This window comes from Leuciscus leuciscus, assembly GCF_965113295.1.
Source record: "Leuciscus leuciscus genome assembly, contig: SUPER_11_unloc_1, whole genome shotgun sequence".
Classification (NCBI taxonomy): Eukaryota; Metazoa; Chordata; class Actinopteri; order Cypriniformes; family Leuciscidae; genus Leuciscus; species Leuciscus leuciscus.
The window spans coordinates 318,878-345,850 of record NW_028118546.1 but is presented as its reverse complement, the minus strand read 5'-3'; the positions used below and the strand labels follow the sequence as shown (position 1 = coordinate 345,850).

Sequence of the window (26,973 nt, the reverse complement as noted above, 5' to 3'; positions counted from 1 at the left end):
TGGTGGTCATTAGATCAGGAAACACATCTTTATCCACCTCTGTGCCAGTGTCATCTGTAACTGCAAGATCTTCCGGAATTGAGAACTTCTCTTTCACTGCACAACAAAAGTTTTATCAAATTTAGGCAATGCTTTATTCACAATTTGACACATAAGGATAGCTATATATATATCCCCTTATGTGTCAAATTGTGAATAAAGCATTGCCTAAATTCTTGCAGTTACAGTTACAGATGACACTGGCACAGAGGTGGATAAAGATGTGTTTCCTGATCTAATGACCACCAGTGGGTTGGTTTTTGTCATAAATTAATTGAATGACATATATACAATATATATCATATATAAAACTATATACAATATATATAGTTTTAGGTTGGTAAGATTTTTAATGTTTTTTTGTTTTTTTTAAGTCTCTTTTGCTAATCAAGGCTGCATTTATTTGATTAAAAAATTACAAAAGAATATTAATAATATTGTGAAATATTACAATTTAAAACAGTTATTTTCTGTGTAATATACAGTAATAGTGTAATTTATTCCTGTGATCGCTGAATTTTTAGCATCATTACTCCAGTCTTCAGTGTCACATGATCCTTCAGAAAACATTCTAATATGATGATTTGATGCACACCAAACATTTCTGGTTATTATCAGTGTTGAAAACAGTTTTTTACATTTTTATTTCAGGATTTTTTTTAAAAGAAAGTTCAAAAGAACAGCATTTATCTGAAACGGAAAGCTTTTGCAACATTAAACACTACCCGTTCAAAAGTTTGGGGTCAGTAATAATTTAAATTTTATTTTTTGGGGGAAAATAAATAACATAAATCAATAATTTTATTCATCAAGTGTGAGTTAAATTGTTCAAACCAGTGCTCGAAGTGGGGCGGTACTCACCGGTACGCAGTACCGGCACTTCTGCATTTTACTCCAAAGCGCACCTGCACTTTTTCTTGCGTACCGCTACTTCTCGCATGTAGCCGGTACTCTACCACTGACAGAAAAAGCGTCAGTGTCACGCCCATTTCACATATACTCCGTTTGCAGTGCGTATTTTTTCCCCGCACCCATATTAACAGGTTAGAGCTTTCACACTGCATGCGGATGCGGTCCGGCAATGCGTTCCAGGAGCGGTGCGTATACAGCAGTGCAACGATCGTTTCTGCACCGAGTCTATTTCTGCTGTGCTGCACACGCTTAATTAAAGTGACAGCGCATGGTTCGTGGTCAAAATTAACACAGAATATGACATGAAAATATAATAATCTCACTATAAATGCATTTAATTAAATAAAATGTAGTAATCTCACCATAAATGTATTTTTGGACTTGCAGACTTGTTCCGTTTTTATACACACACACACACACACACACACGCACGCACGCACGCACGCACGCACACACACACACATACACGACTTGTTTAAATACATTTATGTTGTTAATAAATATCAATAAATTGTTGTTGTACCAGCAATATCTCCAAGTTTTGTTTTTCACTGTAGAAATCTCAAATGTCATGATTACTTGCCAATGCAAGAGAGTACCGGCACCTTTCCCCCCCCCACTTCAAGCACTGGTTCAAACGTTACAGTAAAGACATTTATAATATTAGAAAATATTCTATTTTAAATAAATACTGTTCTTTTGAACTTTCTATTCATCAAATAATTCTGAGAAAAAAATTGTACACAACTGTTTTCAACATTGAAAATAATAGGTAATGAATGTTTGAGCATCAAATCATCATATTAGAATGATTTCTGAAGGATCAGACACTGAAGACTGGAGTAATGATGCTGAAAATTCAGCTTTGATCACAGGAATGAATTACACTTTACTATATATTACATAGAAAACAATAATTTTACATTGTCATATAATTTCACAATATTAATGTTTTTTATTTATTTTTTTATCAAATAAATGCTGCCTTGGTGAGCAGAAGAGACTTCTTTTAAAAACATAAAAAATCGTACCGATCTAAAACTTTTGACCGGTAATGAATATATACACCTAATTATTAATAACGACTTCATTACTTACATTCTGCTATAAATATATCAAAGCAAGCCTCTGGGATTTTTATGAACTTCTTCTGATGTCTAAATTGTGCTTTGACTATCATAGTGATTTTACCTCTGAACTCCTGTGGGAGAGGAATAAACATCTTACTGGGTTGCTAACTTGCTATAAATAAAATTTGATTCAATATGAAACCATTTTCTTTTTTTAAGTGATAAAATAAATTACATTTCAAAATATCAAAACATCAAAGATGCCATTTTCATTTTCTCCATGTAAACGCAAATTTGTGAAACCGACGTCTTACGCATACACATTACGAGATCAATATATTGATTGACTACTTTCCACGTCTGACTTTGCTCCATTAAATATGAGTAAAATGTACAAATAAACAAAAATAAATCAGCTGCATGTGAACAAATCTATATTTCTTTTTTCTTTTTTTTTCTGTCCGTCGACTTTTTTTTTTCTTTTTTATTGCAGAACTTGCACATAATTACAAGCTCAGGGAAGTGAAGCAAGGTTGTATCTCTTACAATGAACAAACAATGAAACGAGGAGAAAAAAAAAATACATATCCTGGATTTGCATGAAGCACATTATGTAATTATACATACAAAAAAAGAAAAAGAAAAGAAAAGCATAACAACAAGGTTAAGTCATATCTTTTAATAAATCATCATAATGCATCAAAAATTTTGCACTTTTTTTGTTATTTATAAGTCTAAGGGAAGAAATAAAATAATTAAGGTCAGCAAGAAAAAGAGGGAAGCTCAAAGGAGACTTAAGCCATTTTTGCTTGTGGATGAAGAATTTTGCATATAAGATAAGGAAATGAACAACATGTTCAAGGGACATCCGCTTTGGGTTTTCATAATAAAAGATAATCTCTTTAAGAATGAAGGTGTGGGTCACATTTGTAGGGCCAAAAACAAAAGCACTTAAATTAGCCCAAAATCGATTGGTTACATTACACTCACAAAATAAATGGGGGACAGTTTCCTCAACAAAACCACAAAAAGAGCAAGTCTCATCAATATCAGAATATTTAGAAATGGAAGAGTTAACAGGATAGATTTTATGAAGGATTTTATAATGAATTTCCTTAACTTTGTTGGATACACAAAATTTACTAGGCAAAAGCCAGGCTGTTAACCGTGTGCTCTCAATGTGTATTGTTTTTTTTTATTTTTTTTTTTTATTGATTGATATTTATGTCTGAGTTGATTGAGTTGAATGAAATGTCACGTGATGAGTAATGAGAGTGTGTATATTTGTGATTGGTTGTTTAATTAATAAAAATCACCTTGAGTGAGCACAGCTGCTGCTGTGTGTGTGTTGCAAGTCAGATACGTTGTTGCGTTTACTCTGTGAACACAGGCCTTTCTCCAAATTACATTTGTTACAAGGGATCCCCAATAGAATTTACCCCTTGGAGTAACTTTTCTCTTCATTTGAAAAATTGAGCGAATATGTCTGTTGCATTTTCGATCTAAAAAATCTATCTCGCCCAAGCGTAAAGCCGGATAAACACTATTACCTTTACTGAAGTTAAGGTGATTTTTAATTAGCTGAATTAAGCCTGCTGGGATAGCTTTTATCAAGGTATTATATTCCTTTGGTGGAACTGGAAAGTTATGGTGATTCAAAAATTGCTTGTAAGTTAGAATATGACCAGAATCATCAAAGACAGATAGAATGCAATTAAAATTATTGTTAAACCATCTAGGGAAAAAGAGAGATTTATTTCTAACGGTTATATCCGCGTTATTCCAAAGGAGAACTTTGTGGGGGGAAAAGCAATGGACAAAACACAATTTCCACGAGAGAATGCATTGCTGATGAAAGTTAGATAAGGAGATGGGTAACTTGCTAGGTAAAAAGTTACACTTTAATAGGAAAGACAGGCCACCGAGTTTGTTGAAGATATTATTAGGAATGAAAAACCATAACGACACTGGATTCACAAGGCATCTTTTCAGCCAGTTTACTTTAAAGGTGTTTATAGTATCAGCAAAATCTAAAAAGTCAAGGCCACCTTCACCTCTGGAATTAGAGAGTACTTCTTTTTTCAATTTGTGAGGCCTATTTTTCCAAATAAAATCCAAAAATATTTTGTTAATTTCCCTTATAGCTTTATCATTGATAAACAAAGAAAGAGCAGGGTATACAAAGCGAGAGAGCCCTTCCACCTTAGAGAAAAGGACTCTACCGTATAATGAAAGATCTCTCTGAAGCCAGATGTTAAAGACGTTTTTAGTTTTTGTCATTTTATCAGAAAAGTTTAAAAGATGTCTGGTAACTGGATTTTTAGTGATATGGATACCTAGATATTTTACACAGTTTTTAACAGGGATCCCCTCCAATGATGTCTCATCTATATCATGAATTGAGATAATTTCGAAATATTAAGTTTTAGACCCGAAGCACAAGAAAATTGTTCCACCAATTCCAGAGCATTAGGTAACTGTTTTTTATCCTCCAAGAATAGTGTGGTGTCGTCAGCTAACTGTGCAATTTTAAACTCCCGATCAAATATAGAGATTCCTGTCAAACTTTCATTTTGGTTAATCCTTCGACAAAGTAGTTCAGTGGCTAAAAGAATTAAAAACGGGGAGATTGGACAGCCCTGTCTGACTCCACGATGGATGTCAAACCTTTTGGATGTATCAAAGTTAACGATCACTGAGCTGTTAATATCTCTATAAAACATGGTTACAGTATCAATAAATGATTTACCGAATCCAAATAACTCTAGAGTGCGAAAAAGAAATTTGTGTTCTAAGGAATCAAAAGCTTTTTGAAAATCAGGAAAAAGTATGAGACCGTCTGAGTGAATTAAATTAGAGTAATCTAGCACATCTAATACTAACCTTATATTATTAGATATGTGACGGCCTTTCATGAAGCCCGACTGAGATTCTGAAATGTTATTTAGACCAGTACGTAATCTTTTAGCATAAACAGAGGCTAACATTTTATAATCTAATGTTAAAAGAGTAATAGGCCGCCAATTGTCAATTAATAAAGGGTCCTTGCTTGACTTGGGTATAAGGGATATAACTCCCTGTTTCATTGTAGAGGTCATCTCTCCCTGACTGATGCATTCCTTATACATATGAAATAAAGGCAATTTAATAAACTCCCAAAAGTGAAGATAGAATTCTACTGAAAGCCCGTCAATACCAGGGGATTTACCTATTTTCATTGAGTGCAGAGCTTGATTAATTTCCTCTATTGACAAATCAGCGTCACAAATTCGACTAAACTCACGATCAATAATTGGTATACGGTGTTTAATTGTATTAAATTGGCTGTCATAGTTAAATTCAGATGTATAAAGATTGCTGTAAAATTTGCTAACAAATTCTGATATTTCTTTAGGGTCTTTAGAGGTAACTCCATCGATGTTAAGCGCTGAAAGAGCTTTCCTCTGACCGTTTCTTTTTTCCAGGGCAAAAAAATAGTTAGAATTCTTCTCCCCCTCCTCAAGCCATTTCACTCGAGATCTAATATATGCACCTTTGGCCATCTCTAAATAAGCTCTGTCGAATTCCAGATTTAATTTTTTTTATTTCCATATCTTCTTCTTCTGTAATCTTATCTTTAGCTAGTAAAACATTAAGTCTATTAACCAACTCTGAATCGGTTTTATGTTTAATATTTTTAAGTTCCTTACTTCTTTTAACTGCAATATATCTAGCTTTATATTTAAAGAACTCCCAGTTTTTTTTTATAATCTCTGGTTGATCCGGTAAATAATTCTTTGGTAAGATTGATGATACTATTATTAAATTGTTTGTCTTGTAACAAGGTATTATTAAGTTTCCAGTAGCCCCTCATTCTCGGGTTATCATTGATGTCACTCAATTTTATTGCAACTAATTTATGATCTGATAAGGGGGCAGTGACATGAGAAACATCTTTTACATATTTAAGGATAGAAGATGAAATTAGAAAAAAGTCAATCCTAGATCTAAGAGATAAACTTCTATTGGACCAGGTCAAATCTTTTGTAGAAGGATTAAAGAACCGCCATGCATCAGTAAGAGAGAGATCGGAGCACAGGGAAAAAATTAGATCATTATTCATCCTGCTATCAAGTCTACGGGGGTATCTATCCAGGTGATCGTCCATACATTCATTAAAATCTCCCCCCAAAATAAAATAAACATTATTATATTTTTTGTGTAACTTTTTAAGCTTGTCCACTAGATGAGAGAACATTACTCTATTGGATGCACGAGAGTTGTGTCCATATACACAACAAGCTATAAAGGTGGTGTTATCTTGTTTAATTACAGCACAAACCCATCTGCCTTCATCAGAACATACAGTTTCTAATACAGTCCCTTTAAATCTATGTAACATTATAGCAGTCCCAGCCGAGTGGCTGCTGCCATGGCTAAAGAAAATTGAGCTTCCCCATTACGTTCTCCAAAATTTAACATCTGTTTCCCCTGAATGAATTTCTTGAAGAAAGATAAGATCAGCTGCACTTCTTTTACAAAACTATTTGAAAATTTGAAGTTACAACCGACAAGGAGTTAAACAAATATTCCATAACAAGAACCCCTAAACAAAATGAGAAAAAACAACAAAAAAGTTACTTTCTTTAGACTAGCTACCAGAATGTAAAGGGAGAGGTGGATAATAACCAAAGCACATGTTATCGAGGTGATAAACAAATAAGGAGATTAATAGTAAAGGTAACAATAATTAAAGAAGAACAAAAATAGTTCCTATTTGTGCACAACTTAAAAGTTTTTGCACAGTTTATATTGTTAGTCGTCAAGTTTCATCTTTTCGATTTTTGCATGAAAAAGTAACCAGTGCAAGCAGCAGCTTGGCTTACACGACATCAGCATGGAAGATTTGTTTCCCATCAATCAAAGCAAATGAGTTGCGAAAGGTTGCCTTCTTGCCCTCCTCCCTTGCCGCCTTCACAAGAGGCCACAGCTTATCCCGCGCTGCTCTATCTTCAGGAGACAGCGGCTCCGAGAGACGCAGTTTATTGTCAGTTAGAAACTTGCAACCTTTAGCAGCACTCCAAATGATGTCACGAATGCGGCGCTGTGAGAAGAGAATTATGATCGATCTGGTCTTTCCATCCGTCCGCTTCGGACCCAGACGATGAACGACATCGACACTGTCCTGTAGCCCGTCTCCGACTCCAGGAGCAATCTTCCCTAAGATGTTGAGGACCACACTTCGGACATCCTCATTGTCTTTTTCCGCAACGCCGTGCAACTTTAGAAACCATCGCCAACTGTACCGTCTACACTCCTGTACACTTGCTTTCAGTGATTTGTTTTCCTTTCTCAGAGCGTGGACCTCAGATTCCATATGATCGAGAGCCTCTTTATGCACGCCAACATCCAAAATAAGCTGTTGTACCGTCGCTGTTAGACTTTTGACTGGTTTGGAAGTTGCCTCGGTGGTAGTTTCAATCGCCGAAATCTTCTGGAACGTTTTGTCTAATTTAGAATCAAGCTCACGAATAGCCGCCAAGACATTCTCATTCCCGTTTCCACTAACGTTAGATTCTGCGCGTTTAGTTTTTTTAGCAGCTGGCCTCTGAGGAGTATCCGAGAGGGATGTGACAACAACCTCATTGTCGAAATTTGGACATGTGTCAAACCACTGTGATTCGGTATCTTTCTTAAGTTTAAATCCAGCACTACTCGAGGCTGATGCTGAATTCTCAAATTGATCAGTTGAGCCAGATGCGTCGGAAGACATGGTGTTAAAGGAGAACTCCGGTGAATTTTTAAGTTAATCTTGATCGTTTTACCTTTGTGAGTACTGTCTATAGAAAAAAAAACGAACCGGATCGGTGCTTGCAACACGGAGCTGTTACAGTTAATGCCCAGAGCTCCCATTCAGCTAAAACGGCAGTTTTGGGGGCATCGACCTAAAGAGTGTCTTTGTGCCTCTTAACAGACACAAAATGCAATTAAAATATCTGTCCAACATGAACAGGGCCCTTACATGACAACAAGATGCGTTTAGCAACTTAGCCATTGTTTAAACTCACCTAAATAGTGTTTTAGACGGCTATCTGTAGTCTCGCGCTGAAGTCCCGTGGGAACTCAGTTGTAGCCGGAAAAAGTGCGCGTGATTTATTTTTTTCCCCAAACCACTTCAGCGGAAATCCCGCCCTGCAGCTGATTCTAAGGTTTTCATTGGTCATGTCAATCGTCACTGTAACCTAAACCAATTAAATCAGCTGCAGGGCGGGATTTCCGCTGAAGTGGTTTGGGGGGGGAAATCGCGCACATAGTGCAGGTGGGAGGAGCGTCGTGTTCCGGCTACTACTGAGATCCCACGGGACTTCAGCGCGAGACTACAGCTAGCCGTCTAAAACACTATTTAGGTGAGTTTAAACAATGGCTAAGTTGCTAAACGCATCTTGTTGTCATGTAAGGGCCCTGTTCATGTTGGACAGACATTTTAATTGCATTTTGTGTCTGTTAAGAGGCACAAAGACACTCTTTAGGTCGATGCCCCCAAAACTGCCGTTTTAGCTGAATGGGAGCTCTGGGCATTAACTGTAACAGCTCCGCGTTGCAAGCACCGATCCGGTTCGTTTTTTTTTCTATAGAAAGTACTCACAAAGGTAAAACGATCAAGATTAACTTAAAAATTCACCGGAGTTCTCCTTTAAGCCAAACTTGTTTAACTTTCTTCTTGCCTCTTTTTCCCATGCATAAAGATGTCAAATCAGAATCATATAACGTTTTCACGTATTTTTTTCACGTTATCACCAGTCCGATTAATAGGTTATATCACCACTTCACCTTTATTTCCCTGAAGAGCAAAGAAACACTACCACCTACACCGCCGCCATCTTGGCCTCACAAATCTATATTAAATAAAGCAGCACCATTAAAAGCATCAACCGCCATCTTCTATTGCATCAGCTGCAATACAGCCTTGCACTACAGCGTCCCAATGGTTAAACTGCGTTATTGCAGGCGTTATTAGTTGAAAATATCTGTCGACAATATCTGTTTTGACGTTTATCGATAATGTCGACTACATTTTTCAGCCCTAGGGAGATGAGTGAAGAGCTGTGCCTTATTTCTAACGTTACCTATATTTCACGACGAGTGTTCCACACAGTGTTAGAGCGAACACTAACAAATATTACTGGATTTCGTTCCTTAAAAGGCAACTGAGAGCTTTAATTCACTACAAAATTTTAAATTAATTGCGTTTGACACCCATATTTGGCAGAAAATAATACCACGCAGATCAATCATTTCACAACATGATAAACTTAACGTTACCACAGTTCAGAACCACGACTATCACAGAACCACGGTCAACGAAAGAATATTCAAATTAAAATCATAACAATTAGTTTTAGTCCAGTGATCTTCCTGATAGGCCAATTTAACGTTACTGGTAGAACACTCTAGAAATTCAACAGTTCACCTTGTAAAATGGCCTGTGCTTCGCGCGCGCAAAACTTTAGGCTTTGTCGAGTGTGCTCAGAAAGAAAATGCCTGTGAACGTGCATAAAAACAATTACAGTGCGTGAGACGTGATGATAGAGAAAACTAAGCTTAATCGAGGCTTTACTACCTTTACATAATTTATAAAGTGGCATGACATTGGCAAAAATCAAAATACAAAAATCAGACGTCAGAGCTCGTTGGCTGTCTAATGTTAATTATTCATTATTACAGTGATTTGTGATCGAATAATAGATTAAACTAATAAACTGTATACATTGAAATCAATTTACAGTCTGATTTATCTGTATTACTATCAAGTTAAAGTATTAGACTTACCCCACGCTTGACTCTTCCACAAGTAAAATGGCGTTCGCATGTGGTCTGGACTCTGGTTCAGTCAAAACGACGGTTGCACGTAAACGGAGGTGTGGCTTGGTTAACTCTAAAAGAGAGTTATGTTTGCAACAACGCAAAATGACACCAACTCTTATTTAAAATGGACACTTCTGGTGTTAAACCCAATCTGTTTAGTGTTGATTCAACACTTTATTTTAATACTTTATTGTAACACTGGAAAATCAATACCGGTCAATTTACTGTGATGTTGACAATTTTACATTGTACAGGTTATCACTTGGTTTTTGACCAAGTGAAGCTCTTGAAACAATTCACAGAAGAGTATGTTGTCTGGAAAGAAATCAAGCATCACTGGCAAAGGCTCAAAAGAGACCATGCCTTTCTTAAAAATCTTTTAAAATAGGTTGCTGTTGATATAACTGTTTTTGTTCAGTACTTCGCTTATATTATGTGCTGCAATACTATATTCAATTCAATTCAATTCAAATTTATTTGTATAGCGCTTTTCACAATACATATTGTCTCAAAGCAGCTTTACAGAAAGTGCATTTCAAAAAAAGGTACATAGAAAAATACAGTTAGTTAATCATGCATTAATTTAGGGCATAACATATCGCCTGCGTCGAGTCGTCTCCTCACGGGCGTGGAGTCGTCTCCTCACGGGCTTCGAGTCGTCTCTGCATGGGTGTTGGGGCATCTGAAGTTTCCATGAGAGGCTGGATACAAACTGGAGCTGACGTACTCTATTTACCTCGGGACTAGCGTCCCGAGATAACAACAGAAAAGCAGATGGGAAATAATTAGCGTAGCTGCTGTTCCTAATATTAATGCATTCAATCTGATTCAACTGTAGTATAAAAGGTAAGTATTATGTGAATGCTTGGCTAAAGAGATGCATTTTTTTAATCTAGTTTTAAACTGGGACAGCGAATCTGAGCCTCGAACAATATCAGGAAGGCCATTCCAGAGTTTAGGAGCTAAATGTGTATATATAACACTTCAATGTGTATATTATATAATGTACTGACTGCTGCTTTGTAAATTTATGTAAGGAACAGGCAACTCTGGCCCTTTGCATTCTACTTTTTGAGGTTAATTAAGAGTTAACCTCCAACCCTAATCGAGCACATCTGAAAATTTGAACCAAAGTCTTCAGGTTTACTTCTAGACAATAGGCAGGAGGGTTTGAGGTTGGAGCTAAATCTGCAGGACAGTGGACGCTGAGGGCCAGAGTAAACCATCACTGCTTTAAATAACGCAGAACATAAGCTGACCCGACTGTCCATTAAACAACTTCATTTGAATGGTTTGTGTTTTTTGTTTTACTTTCAGACCAGCACTGGAGAACGCCTGACAATGGGATGTTGAGACTTCTTCCTCTGGTTGAGAAAAAGCTACACCACATCAGTGATCACATCTTCTGTTCTTCAACTGAACAAACTGTTTAGACGAGGTAGAAGAACACGAACATGATAGAGACCTACAGGGAAGAGCAAGAAACCAGTTTAGCTGTGATAATGAATCATTATTTTCCAACACAATATCAAATCTGTTTTCTATAGGTGACTGAATATGATTCTCTGGCACTCGTTTTGTGGCTTCAGCAGCTGTGAATGGATTCATATGATGGTAACGTATTTTTGAAGACACATTTTTATTTATCTTGAATCTCATTTTTCTTTATGCTACTTTATCAACTTTATGCTTTGTCCTCCAATAAAGTGTTGTTTAATAAAGTATGGCGACTATTGTGTATTAAAAGTGGTGTTTGGTACAGTAAATATACATTTTTATTTGAGAAATTTTCATTTCTTATTTCTTTAGTTTAATTAATTTAAAAATAACTACATATAATTAATAACTTATAAATAACTACATATAATTAAAAATAATAATAATTACAACTGGCCTGTTGGAGTATGCTTTTACTTCTACAAAAAGGGCAGATTAGGTACCTAGTCTTATTATTTTTTATTTCATAAATTAATCAGATGATTTAGATTAATTCACAAATAACACACACGTAAATGCGGTGGACAAAAAATAAATAGGGGTGCACTATCTAAGCTTTCACATTGCCTTTTAAGTCTAGTAATTTACATAATCATAGCAGACGCTTTTGTCCAAAGCAGCTTTAAAAGTGAGGAAAACAACGAAACCGTTATAAAGATAAAATAATAATAGGCTACATAGATACGTTTCAACCGTTTTTAGAAACAGACACACACACACACACACACACACACAGAGTGTGAGCAATGTTTACGATAAATATTTAATCATAATCACGACAAATATTAGAGAAAAATACAATATGATGTATGCCAGAATCTTGCGCATCAAAACAAACTTGTCCTTCCTCCATCACGGTTGAACTCGCACTAGATCCAGCAAGGGTGAGCTCGAGCTCTAGCTCCTCCCATTTGGCTCTGCATCGAGCACCATCTCACCTATGCATCTCACCCGCCTATTACGTCTCGTCTTTCCATTGGACTGGTTATACACGTGCTTCACGACGCAATCACGCAGGGCGTTCCCACCGCGTCTCGACGCAGCTCGAGTTCCCTTGAAAGGGAAGCTGATGTTTCGCCATGTAATCAGACAGTCGATTCCTAAATTCCGATAACAAAATATTAGTGAAAAGTATTTCACAGAAACTTTTATAAAACCGTAGACAGGAATGTGTGTACTAGCTACTTGATGGAAAAGATGGAGGAGTTTGTGAATCGGTTGGATATCTAACGTTAGACTAAATTTGGATCAAGGGGACTTTTTATGTCTTGAGGCCCTTTACAGGTGACGTCCACATTAATACTTTTTTTCTGAAAGGACGTGTTTGACATTTTTCATCCTGTAGTAAAGGAACGGGGTTTCTTTTGTGTATCGTGCTGTAAGTTAGGCTATGTGATGATTTTTCAAATTACCTTTTTGAGTGAACGCATCGATGTCATTATCTATTTACCTCCAACTCTCATGATCAGATCAATGATAAAGATGTTTAATTAAGTTTAATTACTTTAGTTTTGTGTTTGTTCGTCATTTACATCCAGAGTCAGTGGAGATCAGACTGTTTCAACTGTTCAGCTTCATCATGGATGACAGACAAACATCCAGAGATGAAGATTTTTCTCCAGTTTGCAGGTACTTTAAATGAATACATTAAATAACCCTTTATAGACCCATAATAAAAGAGATGTCTGTTTTAAATGAATTTCTTGAAAACAATGTCTAAACCCTCCTCAAGTGCTTTTCATCCAAACAGTATGAAAATCTTACATATTATGATTATCATCAAAAACTAATTAAATCTGTTCTGTTATAGTTCAGTTCAGCAGGAGAGATCAGAACCAGCGCCCAGCTGTGTGTCTTTGAGGAGTGACGGGTCTATGGATTATCCAATACATTTTAAGAATGACGATACACAGACTGATCTCAGGTAGGCTACAACATTTCTTAAAGACATGATTAACATTTTAATATTATGGTGTTTTGTATTTTGTATTTATGATATTCATAATAGACATTGTCTTCACCTGATGCAAGAGAGACATATCTATGAGTGTTCCAATTTCATGGCTTGGAATCAGATAAATAGCATTTTATTGAAAGAGATGCTTATATTATTTGAAACACCCAGCTTTTGTGGACATTTTAAATGGACTGCAGTCCTTTTTGTTGGTACCTGGGCGTTGTGGAATTGCAGGTAATGTGCAGCAGTGCTGCTGTGGCCTTACATGTATATTCAGAGCTCAAAAAAATACCCTATTCTATATTCTGACCTCAAACCCATTATAACCTCCTCCAAAATGACTCCTCCAAAAATGACCAACAGATGGTATCAATGTAATACAATTAAAGGGGTCATATGACGGTTCTAAAAAGAACATTATTTTGTGTATTTGGTTTAATGCAATGTGTTTATGCGGTTTTAGGTTAAAAAACAAACATACTCATTATTCTACACATACTGTACATTATTGTTGCTTCTCTATGCCCCGCCTTTCTGAAATGCGTTGATTTTTACAAAGCTCATCGTTCTGAAAAGCGCGGCGTGCTCTGATTGGCCAGCTAGCCAGTACATTGTGATTGGCCCGATAACCTTAAAGGGGTGGTATAATGCTCTTTTCACAAGATGTAAAATAAATCTTTGATGTCCCCAGTGTGTGTATGTGAAGTTTTAGCTCAAAATACCCCACAGATATTTTATATCCTTTTACCTCACACAGACATGCACTGAAAATGTCAATGTTTATGTTCAAACCAGAGTCAGACAATAATGGAGAGACTCAAGAAGTGACAACATGTAGAATGCAACAGTACATTTCTGAATGGTTAGTTGATGAATTTAGGTAGCTTATGTGTTATCTTCTATTCATTGATTAGCATTTTTTAAGGACTTCGTCTTCAACATTACACACTAACTAAAGTTAAAAAAGTGAAATCATAATCAACCACCCCTTCAAGCGTGTGACGGAAATGTCTCGCCCCTTACCATATTTGGAACATCAGCTCCAGAAGCAATAAAGGCATGTGATCATGTCAGAACTACCTTATCAATTGGAGCCCGATTCTGATCCGGAAAATGCAGATGTCCAAGATGAGCGATCATCTTTGCATGGCGGCGCTGGCGGCAACAATAATACAGCGAGAACAAAAGTTACGACATTGTTTCTACTCAGACAATTCATGGGACCATATCATCTGAACATATTTCCAAATGAAATAACCTTTTATAGGCCCATAATAAAAGAGATGTCTGTTTTAAATGAATTTCTTGAAAACAATGTCTAAACCCTCCTCAAGTGCTTTTCATCCAAACAGTATGAAGATCTTGCATATGATGATTATCATCAAAAACTAATTAAATCTATTTTGTTATAGTTCAGTTCAGCAGGAGAGATCAGAACCAGCGCCCAGCTGTGTGTCTTTGAGGAGTGACGGGTCTATGGGTCATCCAATAGATTTTAAGAATGACGATACACAGACTGATCTCAGGTAGGCTATAACATTTCTTAAAGACATTTAAATATTTGAATGAAAGAGATTTTTGAATAGTCAGTAGCAAATTCTTAAAATATAAAAAAAACATACTTACAGGCTGTGTGTGAGTCAGAAGCGCCAGAATGTACAAGCAAATATGGAATTGCCCCACTTTTTAGAATCAGCTTTGTGCACGGCCTGCCTTGTACTCTCGCAGGGTCTGGAAACAGTCCTCTGAAAATTGCGCATCACACAGTCGAATATTTTAGTTGTACTGTTCTGGAACAGTTGTAAATAAAGTTTAAGCATTGTTTTCTAATTGTGTCCTCTTTTGGAAGGCCAAACTCATTTAGTTTGGCTTTCGCAGCGAAAAACACAGTGTCTCCACGACATGGCGGCGCTGGCGGCAACAATAATACAGCGAGAACAAAAGTTACACCTTCTTTCTTTGCGTATACATTTATTTATGAAACTCTGTCCCCACACACTGACCTAGATTTGTTGGGGCGTGTTTGAAAGAAGAGTTTTAGGAAGGTGTGGCTGAGCCTTAACTTTTATAAAGAATATCTCTTAAGGTTTTACACTTTGAGCTTTTTAACTCTGCAGATCTTATACTTGCACTAACAGCTACATAACACACTAAAGAAAAAGGAAAACAAGAAATCGCATCGTATTTGATCTTTAAACTTTATGAAATGAATCCTGTTGTTGGTAGAAAACATTGTTTCTACTCGGATAATCACTGATACCAAGTCATCTGCACATATTGCCAAATAGGCACAAGGTTTTGTTATCAGTTGAAGATCCTCCTTTATGCCTCTTATGACAGAGTCCACTATCTTTAAAGCAGATTTTAACGGAATGCGATGGTTTTAACTCCTCAAGGACTCTGTTTTTATTCTGTTGATTCGTATTAACAGATTTTATTTAATGAAGTGAGGCCGAATTAGTTTAAAAACTTTTGTAAATTTAGTTTTTAGTTTATTTCTCTTTATATTTTGCTACTTTTATTCTCACCATTAAAATAGCTCTGATGATGTTAAATTATAAGCAATCAATCAATAATATATTATTTTAATATAATATTTACCATATATAAAAAGCTTTCTCAAGCTAACACAAAGTTTATCTTGACAAACTTTTTTTTTTAATAGTTTTTGTTTTTAGTATTTTTACAGTTGTGGCCTTGAGCAGTTGATTTAATAATAAGTGCATTTACTTATTATCTGTTTTCAGAGGGTGACAGTGAATTATTAAGGTAATATAAAACAAATCCACCAATATCAGAGTGTCTGATTCTTGATTCTCTTCATGATGTTTAAGGTCAATCCCACCACAAAGATCAGCAGTAACAAAACCCGTCTGTAAGAAGAATGACCAGCCTATGAATCAACTACAGGACTTTAATGAAAGCAGGTATGCTAGTGTCAGGTAAAGTAAACAAACAGTTAAACAAATACAACATTTTACATTTATAACATTTAACATTTATATTTAACTTATGTAATACCATGTTATTTTAATTTTACAGCCATGAAGTCCTCAACACATTTTTTTTTTTGAACAAAGTCTTTTTATTGATTTTAAGTTTTACATTTAGATTAACACAGCGACAACAAAAAGCCCCCCTTCCCCCACCCCATACTGGATCCATAAAAGATAGATATAAAAATAATAACAAATAAATAAATAAATAAAATAGAAATGTGAACAGTAGTCAGACCTCTATGCAACCTCATATACTTCTTAACACAGGTTTGTGTAGATATTTATACAAAATTGTCAATTGGCACACTTTCAAAAAAAAGACAAAAATGGCATCCACATATTGTAAAACTTCTCAACAGACCCTTTTACACTATATCTAATCTTTTCCAAATGAATATGACACATGACCTCCTTAATCCAGTGTCCATATGTTGGAGGGCAAGGATCCTTCCACCTACACAAAATAAGTCTTCTAGCTAGCAAGGAACAAAAAGCGATCATGTTCACCTGGCACCCGCTCAAAGAAGCATCCACCTTGATCACCCCAAATAGTGCAGTCAAAGGGCACGGGTGCACAGTCTTTCCACATATTTAGGAAAATGTATCAAAAATAGATAGCCAGTATCCGTGAAGCTTCGAACAAGTCCAAAACATGTGTAGAAGTGTAGCCGGGGTTTGTTTGCACCGATCGCATGCAGGGTCCAGGTCCAACTTGATCTTGGACAATTTGTCTTTGGACCAATGCAGACGGTGTACCACTTTAAACTGGATAACAGCATGCCTCAAACACACTGAAGACGAATGAATATTCTGTACTACCTTTTGCCAGACCGCGTCCGATATGTCTTCATCCAAGTCAGTTTCCCACTTGTGTTTCAGAATGTCCAGATTGGTCTCATGGTATGAACTGAGCAATGTATAAATCTTGCTCAGGACCTGTTTTCTGTCTGTCTTACAGTCAAATATCTTATCCACAGTCCTCAACACATTTAGATCAAATCTGATGAAGAAGTTTAAGTGTCTGAATGAGGGAACAGCAAAGCAGGGAAACCCAACACTCCTGAATGAGATCTACACAGAGCTCTACATCACAGAGGGTGACAGTGGAGAGATCTGTAATGAACATGAGGTGAGACAGATTGAGACACAATCCAGGAGAGCAGCAACAGAGGACAAACCCATCAAATGCAATGACATCTTTAAACCTTTACCTGGACAAAACAAACCCATCACAACTGTGCTGACAAAGGGAGTCGCTGGCATTGGAAAAACAGTCTCTGTGCAGAAGTTCATCCTAGACTGGGCTGAAGGCAAAGTGAATCAGGACGTCCAGCTCATATTTCCACTACCTTTTCGAGAGATCAATCTGATGAAGGGCAAAACGTTCAGTCTTTCAGATCTTCTTCATGTGTTTTTCCCTGAAACAAAAGAAATGGAAATATCTAGTGACAAATATAAAGTGTTGTTCATCTTTGATGGTCTGGATGAGTGTCGTCTTCCCTTACATTTTCAAAGGAATGAGACTCTACGAGATGTAAACAAAAAGAAATCAGTGGACGTACTGCTGACGAACCTCATTGCGGGGAATCTGCTTCCCTCTGCTCTGATCTGGATCACCTCTAGACCAGCAGCAGCCGATCTCGTCCCCTCTGAGTGTGTCCATCGAGTGACAGAGGTACGAGGCTTCAATGAGCCACAGAAGGAGGAATACTTCAGGAAGAGAATCAGTGATCAGAGTCTGGCCAATACTATCATCTCACACCTGAAGTCATCAAGGAGCCTCTACATCATGTGCCACATCCCAGTGTTCTGCTGGATCTCAGCCACTGTTCTAGAGAAGATGTTGAGTGAAGCAGAGAGTGGAGAGATTCCCAAGACTCTCACTCAAATGTACACACACTTCCTGATCCTTCAGTCCAACATCAAACATGAGAAGGACTATAAGAAGAACCTGACAGATGAAGACATGATCCTCAAACTGGGGAAAGTGGCTTTTCAGCAGCTTGTGAAAGGCAATGTGATCTTCTATAAGAAAGACCTGAGAGAGTGTGGCATTGATGTGACAGAAGCATCAGTGTACTCAGGATTGTGCACTCAGATCTTCAGAGAGGAGTCAGGCCTGTATCAGGCGAAAGTCTTCTGCTTTGTTCATCTGAGTGTTCAGGAACATCTAGCAGCTTTATATGTGCACCTCTGCTTCACAAACAACAACAGAAATGTATTTGACCCAGTCTCTAAACCAGGTTTGTTGTCTATGTTTAAGAACTGGTCTAAACTCGATTTACCAGAATATGTTTCATTTTCTGAGCTCCATGAGAGAGCCGTGAATGAGGCTCTACAGAGTAAAAATGGGCATCTGGACCTTTTCCTGCGCTTCCTTCTGGGTTTGTCAGTGGAGTCTCATCAGATTCTCCTTCAGGGACTAATGACACTGAGAAGAAGGAGTTCTGACAGCAATGAGAAAACAGTTGAGTACATCAAGGAGAAGATCAGGACCATTGACTCTCCAGAGAAATCCATCAATCTGTTCCACTGTCTGAATGAACTGGGTGACCAGTCACTAGTGGAGGAAATACAACAGTATCTGAAATCTGGAACAATAAGTGAAGCCAGACTCTCTTCATCTCAGTGGTCAGCTGTAGGTTTTGTGTTGTTGACATCAGAGAAGAGTCTGGAGAAGTTTGATATTAATACATTTGTTGGAGAAAACAATAAAGCTGAAAAACTGAAGGTTCTTTAGAAGCTGCTGCCCGTGATTAAAGTTCAGTAAGTATCAGTGAAAACTATCACTTTACTGTTAAAACAAAAGAAAGTCAAAAGCTAATAAATCTAAGAAACATACGAACATTTATTGTATCAGTAATAGGAGCAATATGGCAGCATACTTGTTTTTATTGTTTTTCTGATTATTTTTTTTTATTTGAATTTATCTATTTTATTGATGTAAACAACATCAACTGGATAGAGCCAAAGACTGGACTAAAAAGGCATATAAAGCATGTATAATATGACATAAGTAAGCACACAATATTATATATATATATATATATATATATAAAAAAAAAAGGATATCATGGTTGAGATATCAGTTGATGGTTGTAAAATTCATGTCATGGGAATAATTTCAGGGGAATAATTTGTCTTAATTATATGCTAGACAAAGAGAGTGATTTATCACTGATCCAGTAATATAAAGTCCTGGCAACAACAGACAAAAAATTAAATATTCATATAGCATGTTTATTGGTTATTCACATGCAAGGGAGGCCAAGAATTCTAGCCCAAGAATGCGGTCTTACATTTAGAGCAAAGCGTGGAGTTAGTTGGTTTAATTTTATGTTGTATGTGTCGTGTCTGTTCAGAATCTTGTTCTTTTGCACACTGAGAGTTTGTTATCCTGAGTCCACACCATGTCCCATTTGTCTTTTATTCACACTTAACTCTCTCCAATTGTAATCTGTGACACCATTACCTCAAGGTTCCTGAGTAATTTTGAGACAATGCCATCCATTGGTGACCAAGTGCAGTGTTTTCTTTACTCCATCTACAAATTGTCTATTTTTTCTCAATTTTCTATTGCTTTTTGTTTTCAGTTCATAGTGTTTACCAAGTATGATTTTCATCTCTCTACAGTTTGAGTGATTGTGGAGTCACAGAGAAAGATTCTGCTGCTCTGACTTCAGTTCTGGCATCAAACCCCTCACAACTGAGAGAACTGGATCCGGATAATAGAAAACTGCGAGATCCGGGTGTGAAGCTTCTCTCTGGAAAAACTCTGGTAAGATCATCTACGGTATATCATAGTCAGACATGTTATTGTCTTCTGTAAGACTAAATCAGGGTTCCACAAATCTGGCACTGGAGGGCCGCTGCCTTACTGAGTTTAGCTCAAACCCTGATAAAACTCTCCTTCCTGTAACTCTGAAGACATGGATTAGCTTGTTCAGGCCTCTTTAATCAGGGTTGGAGAAACTCTGCAGGACAGCGGCACTTCAAAACCGGATTTGAGGAACCCTGGACTAAATGCTCTGATGTAAATTTTAGGGCTACACTGCAGAAAATAAATTTCTTTCTTAGTATCTTTGTTTTCTTTTCTTTTTTATATTCTTAATTGAAGATACATTTACTTGAGAAGCAAAATAACTTAAGCAATTTTTCAGTATAAAAGACTTAACATTTTATGTATCTTGATTTAAGAATTTGTAGATATTAGATATTTAGACTATGTCTGGATTGGATTCAGAACGATGATCAAAACACAGATGGAGTAGATCAAGTTCAACAACACCCCCAAAGCTTCACAGTCCTATACCTCGTCCTGCGTCGACATTTCATTAAGTAACATTAGGCAGTTTTGATTTTACATTTGCGTCTGCTTACATACGTGACCCGTTCTGGCAAAATGAGTCGCAATGAGCAATTGTTCATGACTGAGCTACACCTGTTTGACTTTAATAGTCAAAGTCAATTTTGAGAAAAATCGAGTTAAAGTTTTCTGAAGGTTCCAAAACAAAATCATCTACCAACCATACCTTAAAATCTCGGGTAATAACACCAAATTTGGCACACACCACCGAGTCAAAACCAAATATTTATAGGAACAATATATATTCAACTTTTTTCCCCATGGTACCACAATTGTTTGATTAAAATTTATGAAAAAGACAGCCTATATATTCAGACCTACTGTACTGCACGGATCTAATATAATGTTACACCTCAGATGTTTTTCCCCAACAGTTACCAAACGTTCACTTAAGACATAGCAGATTATGTTTGCTTGAATACTCGCCAAGACAGATATTTTGAAACACTGTAATTCTGTGTAGGTATAAGAGTATATCGGGATCACGCGCTGTCTGAGGCGTCTTTGAGGCACGCTTCGGATGTGTCAGTCAATGTGAGTAAAATCATTTTGTTTAAATCAGTATGAGTTTGAAAATCACATTTCATTGGTTCAGACTCATGCCATCGAGAATTCGCTATTAATATTCACAAAGTTGGATTGCTACGTTTTAAAACAATACCAAACTTGTGCTGAGGGAAAGCACAGTCGTCGAGAAGCGAGCAGAGAAAACTGAATTTTTCATGGACAAAGGAAAACATACAAATAAAGATACTTTTTAAAATGTTTAATTGGTATTTTGACCCTTGGGATCACTAGATGAGGGCTTAATGAACTCATTTTTGTGAAAACCTCAAATTCGACCATTTTGCCTGTAGCTCAGAATTAGCCTGTACGCATTCTGACTCATTTTGCCAGCACGGGTCACATATGATATTGCATGTTTCTGCTTCTTCTTCGCCTGTGTTTTTATCAGGAGATTTAATACTTTTTCAAAAGTGAAAGATCTCAAACTAAACCGCCTTCAGTGATACATGTGTTAAATAGTTGTTGTTAAGTGTTAGCTTATTATATTTATGTTGAAATTTTATGGATTTAATTTTTACATTTTACATAATCTGCCTGTAAATGTTTGTATCTCCCAGGATACGTTTCCCCTTTGGGAGTTTAAATTAATTGGAAAATGCGTGGGAAAATTGTTTGGCAATGCGTGTTACAACATTTTAATAACAATTTTAAAACATGTATTCTCTCATAACTTTAAACATTCTTTGTAAAATTCGGTCGAACAATGCCTGTTTATGAATATATTAGCCTACTGTATCATATTTAATATGCAAATTTCTAGGGCCTATGAATGATCAATATGACCAAAACTTTGCTGAGAAACATCGTGTACACCAGGGAACGGCAACTGGCGGCCCGCGGGCCAAAACTGGCCCGCCAGCAATATTTTCTGGCCCGCCGGATTATTTTGGTAGTCCTAAATGCTGCACAAAACTCTTCCACTACTTGAGAAAAGCCGTAGTCGCGCGGCGATTTCACCGCCGCATACTGTGTGAAACGCCCATAGGGAATCATGCGGCGCGGGATTACATTTTAAAGTATAACTGGCGTTCACACCGGACGCGAATAGCGCGTCAAATTCGCGCCTGCCGCGTCTAGTTATACGCTTGACCACTTTGTGTCCGTTCGCGGGTCAAAAGACGGTAGCGGTCAGAACTCTGGTGTACTTTGGACGGAGCGGGCGGTCTGACTGACAATAGCCCACTCGCACTCCCGACATCTTTTGACAGCGTATCCGCACTTAATTCTGACCACCTGTACACCTGCTCTGAGGAGCTGTTTGGTACTGAAACCATTGTCAGTCAACAACATTTTTTTTTTGCAAGGATGTTTGAAATAGTTCGGCAGAAAATAGCCTACTTCATTTCGTCAGTAGGGCAATATGATTTTCGTTTATGTTGCTTAGAAATTTGAGTGATAGGCTTTGTCCTATTTAATTTGTTATTTATATTTCTTTCTTTTTTTCTGTGGCATTTTTTTTCTCTGCTGACAGTACAATGTTAAAATAGCCTACTATTTATATTGACACGAACACAATTTTTGTATAGCATTTATAATTATTATAGGCTACTTAATCTCCTTCTTTCCGTTAGAGACATTTGAATGTGAGATTATGGAAACGAGATCTAAATTTTGTAGACCCGTCAGGTCGGGAAATAAAGCGGGGGTAACACAGAGTATATTTTAAGCGGTTGCTGAATAGAACCTTGTGGGAGCGGGACGGAAAAAAAAACAGTCCCGCGCAGACCTCCTTAAACCTTAGGTGTGTATGTGTGTGTCCCGAATAAATAATAATAAAAAAAAAAAGGAATAAAGTTCAAAAGTCGGACTGTACGGAATGAGGCATGATTGCTATTCACACCTTTATTAAAATGGCTGTAATCTGTTACCACAATAGTACTTGATCTGTTTAAAATGATTTCCTTGATATATGCATAAATTAAAAATTAAAATTAAAATTTGTCTAATACATTTTTTCTATTTTTGATCTGAGCACAATCAGAAAATCAGAAAACCCGTCCTTATTCGTTTTTTTTTTCTTTTTCATTTCAGTTCAGGAAATAAATAATGGAAAAACAAGTCGTTTTTCATCTTTTTATTTTTGGTTTTAATAAAAAAATAAAAATAAAAAAAAAGATTGAATGAATGATCCACGGACGGTGACGGACACATCATATTCCACAATTATAGGCCTATATAAGAGTATTTAATTTGTATCCATAGGCCTACTCCGTGTAGCTGGCCCGCCATCTACTGGCTAAAAAAAATATTGGCCCGCGGCCAAAGTTACTTGCCGACCCCTGGTGTACACAGTCTTCTTCATGCCTTCTGTCCTCTGATTGATAGTTTATACTTAAAAAACAAAAACAAAATTCAAGTAAAGTCCTTTTGCTCAGAAAGTTTTTATTTTTATAAATGTAAATGTAAGAAACATTTATTAGACTGAAGCAACTGGGGTTTATTGATTATTAATACACCATTTTTTTTATCCATGATCCATAAAAGCCGTGTGTGTGTGTGTGTGTGTGTGTGTGTGTGTGTGTGTGCGTGTGTGTGCGTGTGTGTGCGTGTGTGTGCGTGTGTGTGCGCGCGTGTGTGCGCGTGTGTGCGCGTGTGTGCGCGTGCGTGCGCGTGCGTGTGCGTGCGTGCGTGTGCGTGCGTGTGTGTGCGTGTGTGTGTGTAATGTGATACTCAACAAAAAACAGATGCTAACTTGTATATGCATGCATGTGTGTTTTTTTGTTGAGTATCATATTTATACATCGCTTTTATGGCTCATACTGTCAGAAACACAGGGTTAGGACTAGTGTGAAAACTTCAACACAGTCAAAAGGTGAACCCAAATGCAGAAAACCAGATGACAGTTCTGGGAAATATCTTCAAATCTTTTATTTGATGAAAAGGAATGTCCAAACTTTCCTAGGATAAAGCCAAAAAGTAAACTCCAAAAAACTTCCACAAATAGTTTGATAACAGTTCCAAAAAGTAAATCCAAAAAGTCCACAAAGTAAATCCAGAAGGAATTTGAAAAAAAGTTCACACAAAGATCTGTGAGTACTCCAAAATTTCAAAGAGCAAAAGTCAATTAAACAAAACAAAGGAACCATACCAGGTACACAAATTAGATTTAGATAACTCCAAAAGAGGCACAGCAAGAGAATGACCTAGACTTGGTCATGGCACTGGAAACACTGAGCAAAGTACTCAGGAGAAGGGTGACTTAAATACACAAACAGGGAACAAGGCACAGGAGACATAATGACAGAGACTGAAAACCAACAAGAGACACAATGAACATATATAATCTATGTGGCCAAACATAAGTCTAAAACCTTGACACCGGTGTTGTGCCTGAACGCGTTCATTGAACGATAGATAGTTCATGAACTCGTTCATATTTTGGGCGAACGTGAACTGAACGTACTCTGTTACTGCCTGATGAACGTTACTGTGAACTCGTTCATTCTGGTGTCTGTGAACGGCACGCTCTCTCAGTTTAACTTCGTTCAAAAGGGTGCAAGATTTCTATAGAAATGTATTTGTCCCGTTCGGAACCTCCGTTGTCCCGTTTATTGACGCTGATCTAACCACTGATGTATGACTGAATCTGATACAACAGCAACACTTGATCATAGCTGTCAACATTGAACATTGAAAATAAGGGAGATTTCCCAGAATCCATCCCCAAAATAAGGGATTTTTTTTACACGATTCTTACCCACAAACTTTTTAAAAAAGCACTGATCATTAACAGTCTAAAGAGTTTATAACTACACAATATATATAAAAAAATGGCACACCAATGGATATGTTTTGTTTTACTTTTCAAAAAAGTGCTTTATTTATGAACAAAGTAAACATTACTTACACATTTTCATTTGCTACAACGTATTTTTAGCTTAATGTTGAGAGACAGAGTGAGAAAGAAACAGAGAGAAAGAGACAGACAGGCAGAAAGAATGTGTAAGAGGCAGTTGAACAAATGGATAGAGACAGTGAAGACAACTGTACACTGTCTTTCTCTTTCACACACACACACAAACTGTCTTTCTCTCTCTCGCACACACACAGAGTCTTTCTCACACACACACTGTCTCTTTCTCTCTCTCACACACACACACACACACACACACACACAGAGTTGATATTTTTATGAGAGGTCGTAACACAACGTATTATTCAATGCATTACTTCTATATAGATTATATAAGTTGCTCAAGCAGAACCATGTAGCTACTTATATTAAAATTGCATACATTTTAAATTAAAACTTAATTTACCAAAACAGCAGATTTCATACCTTTTCTAAATCGTTATACATAAAGTCTTGCATGTCACAACTAACTTGTTTTTCCACATCCACGAATGAGACGAGTGTCGTTATGTTACCTTGTTGAAGTAAATTGTAGTTTTCCTTGCTTTACCTCGTCTTAAAATAAAAAGATGACTGTGAAAAATGGTACTATTTAATTACATGCATGAATGGTAAGATTACTAGCCTACATTTTATTTAATTAAACGCATTTATGGTGAAACTATTACATTTTAATGTCAATCTGTGTGCATTTTAAACACGAACGTTGTCACTTTACAGCACAGCAAAAAATAGACTCGGTATGGAAACGATCTCTGCACTGCTGTATACGCACCACAACTGGAACGGATCGACGGACTGCATCCGTGTGCAGTGTGAAAGCTCTAACTGTTACTGTAACATGGGTGCGGGAAAAAATACGCATCGCACACGCACTGCAAACGGAGTATGTGTGAAACGGGCGTCAGAGGAAGACCACGAGTGCTTAGGGTTCCATTTGGGACAGGGCGACAGATAGTTGCGTGTTCTGAGTTAACACAATCAGAGCGTAAAAATACCGGATATTTTACGGGAAAATACTAAAACGGGAAGACAGCGGGAAAAGAGCTAAAATACGTGAGAAACCCGGAAAAAACGGGAGGGTTGACAGCTATGACTTGATCACGACACCGGTCATCATCCAATCATCCAATCACAGTCCACACTCACGCGCATCAGACCCAGAGATCAGACCATACGAATAACAAACTCTAAATTGAGAATTAATTATTATTTTGGGACAAATCATTGTTTGATTTGCGCACAGAATCCTCCGCTGTCTGGTCGCTTCGATCCGGACTCGCGCTAACGGCAAATCCCTTTCACTGTCCGACTGGGTTTTGATTTCGGCAAATCAGTTTTAACGAATTCAAACAACGTGATTATTGTGAGTCCAACATACATCCAGCCACGCAAGAAAGCATCAAATCATCCTGAGGGAATAATATACTGATGTGATTTGCTGACCAAGAAACATTTATACATTAATTATTATTAATGTAAAAAAAAGAAAGAAAAAAAAAATCAGGATTCTTTGATGAATAAAAGGTTCAAAGTAAATTTATCCGAAATAAAAAAAACGTAACATTATAAATGTACTTGCTGAATAAAAGTAGGCTATTCATTTCTTTAAAAGTAGTGTATAATTACAAAAGCTTTCTATTTCAGATAAATGCTATTATTTTGAAATATGGTTTGTGTGTAATATGACTTTAATCAAAACAAATGTGTTGTCTGAAAACCTTTTAAACGCATACGAACCTGAAATGACATATAGGCCTACTGTGTTATGTTGGCCTAGCCTATAGCCTACAAATATTTTGAGTGTCCCTCATTTTCCTGTAAAGAACCATGCACGATTGTCCCGCATTTGTTTAGTTGGCAACCCT

The 26,973-nt window shown here is 36.9% G+C and overlaps 2 protein-coding genes and 1 long non-coding RNA gene across 3 annotated transcripts in view; all 3 read left to right on the top strand.

Annotated features, from left to right (window-relative positions):
* The window catches only part of LOC309510013 (uncharacterized protein), a gene marked incomplete at its 3' end in the record, with an annotated part of 1,894,646 nt that overhangs the window by 1,721,892 nt on the left and 145,781 nt on the right, over window positions 1-26,973 (top strand). The gene's annotated exons all lie outside the window — the stretch shown is intronic.
* LOC309510059 lies at window positions 12,417-14,383 on the top strand. Its single transcript, XR_014210179.1, has 3 exons — window positions 12,417-12,487; window positions 12,902-12,992; window positions 13,174-14,383. It is a non-coding gene; the product is annotated as an uncharacterized lncRNA (long non-coding RNA).
* On the top strand, window positions 17,302-19,059 carry LOC309510000 (NLR family CARD domain-containing protein 3-like; the record flags this gene model as incomplete). Its single annotated transcript, XM_082191137.1, has 1 exon — window positions 17,302-19,059. The coding sequence occupies exon 1, from the start codon at window positions 17,323-17,325 to the stop codon at window positions 19,057-19,059; it is 1,737 nt and encodes a 578-aa protein (XP_082047263.1). The 5' UTR covers window positions 17,302-17,322.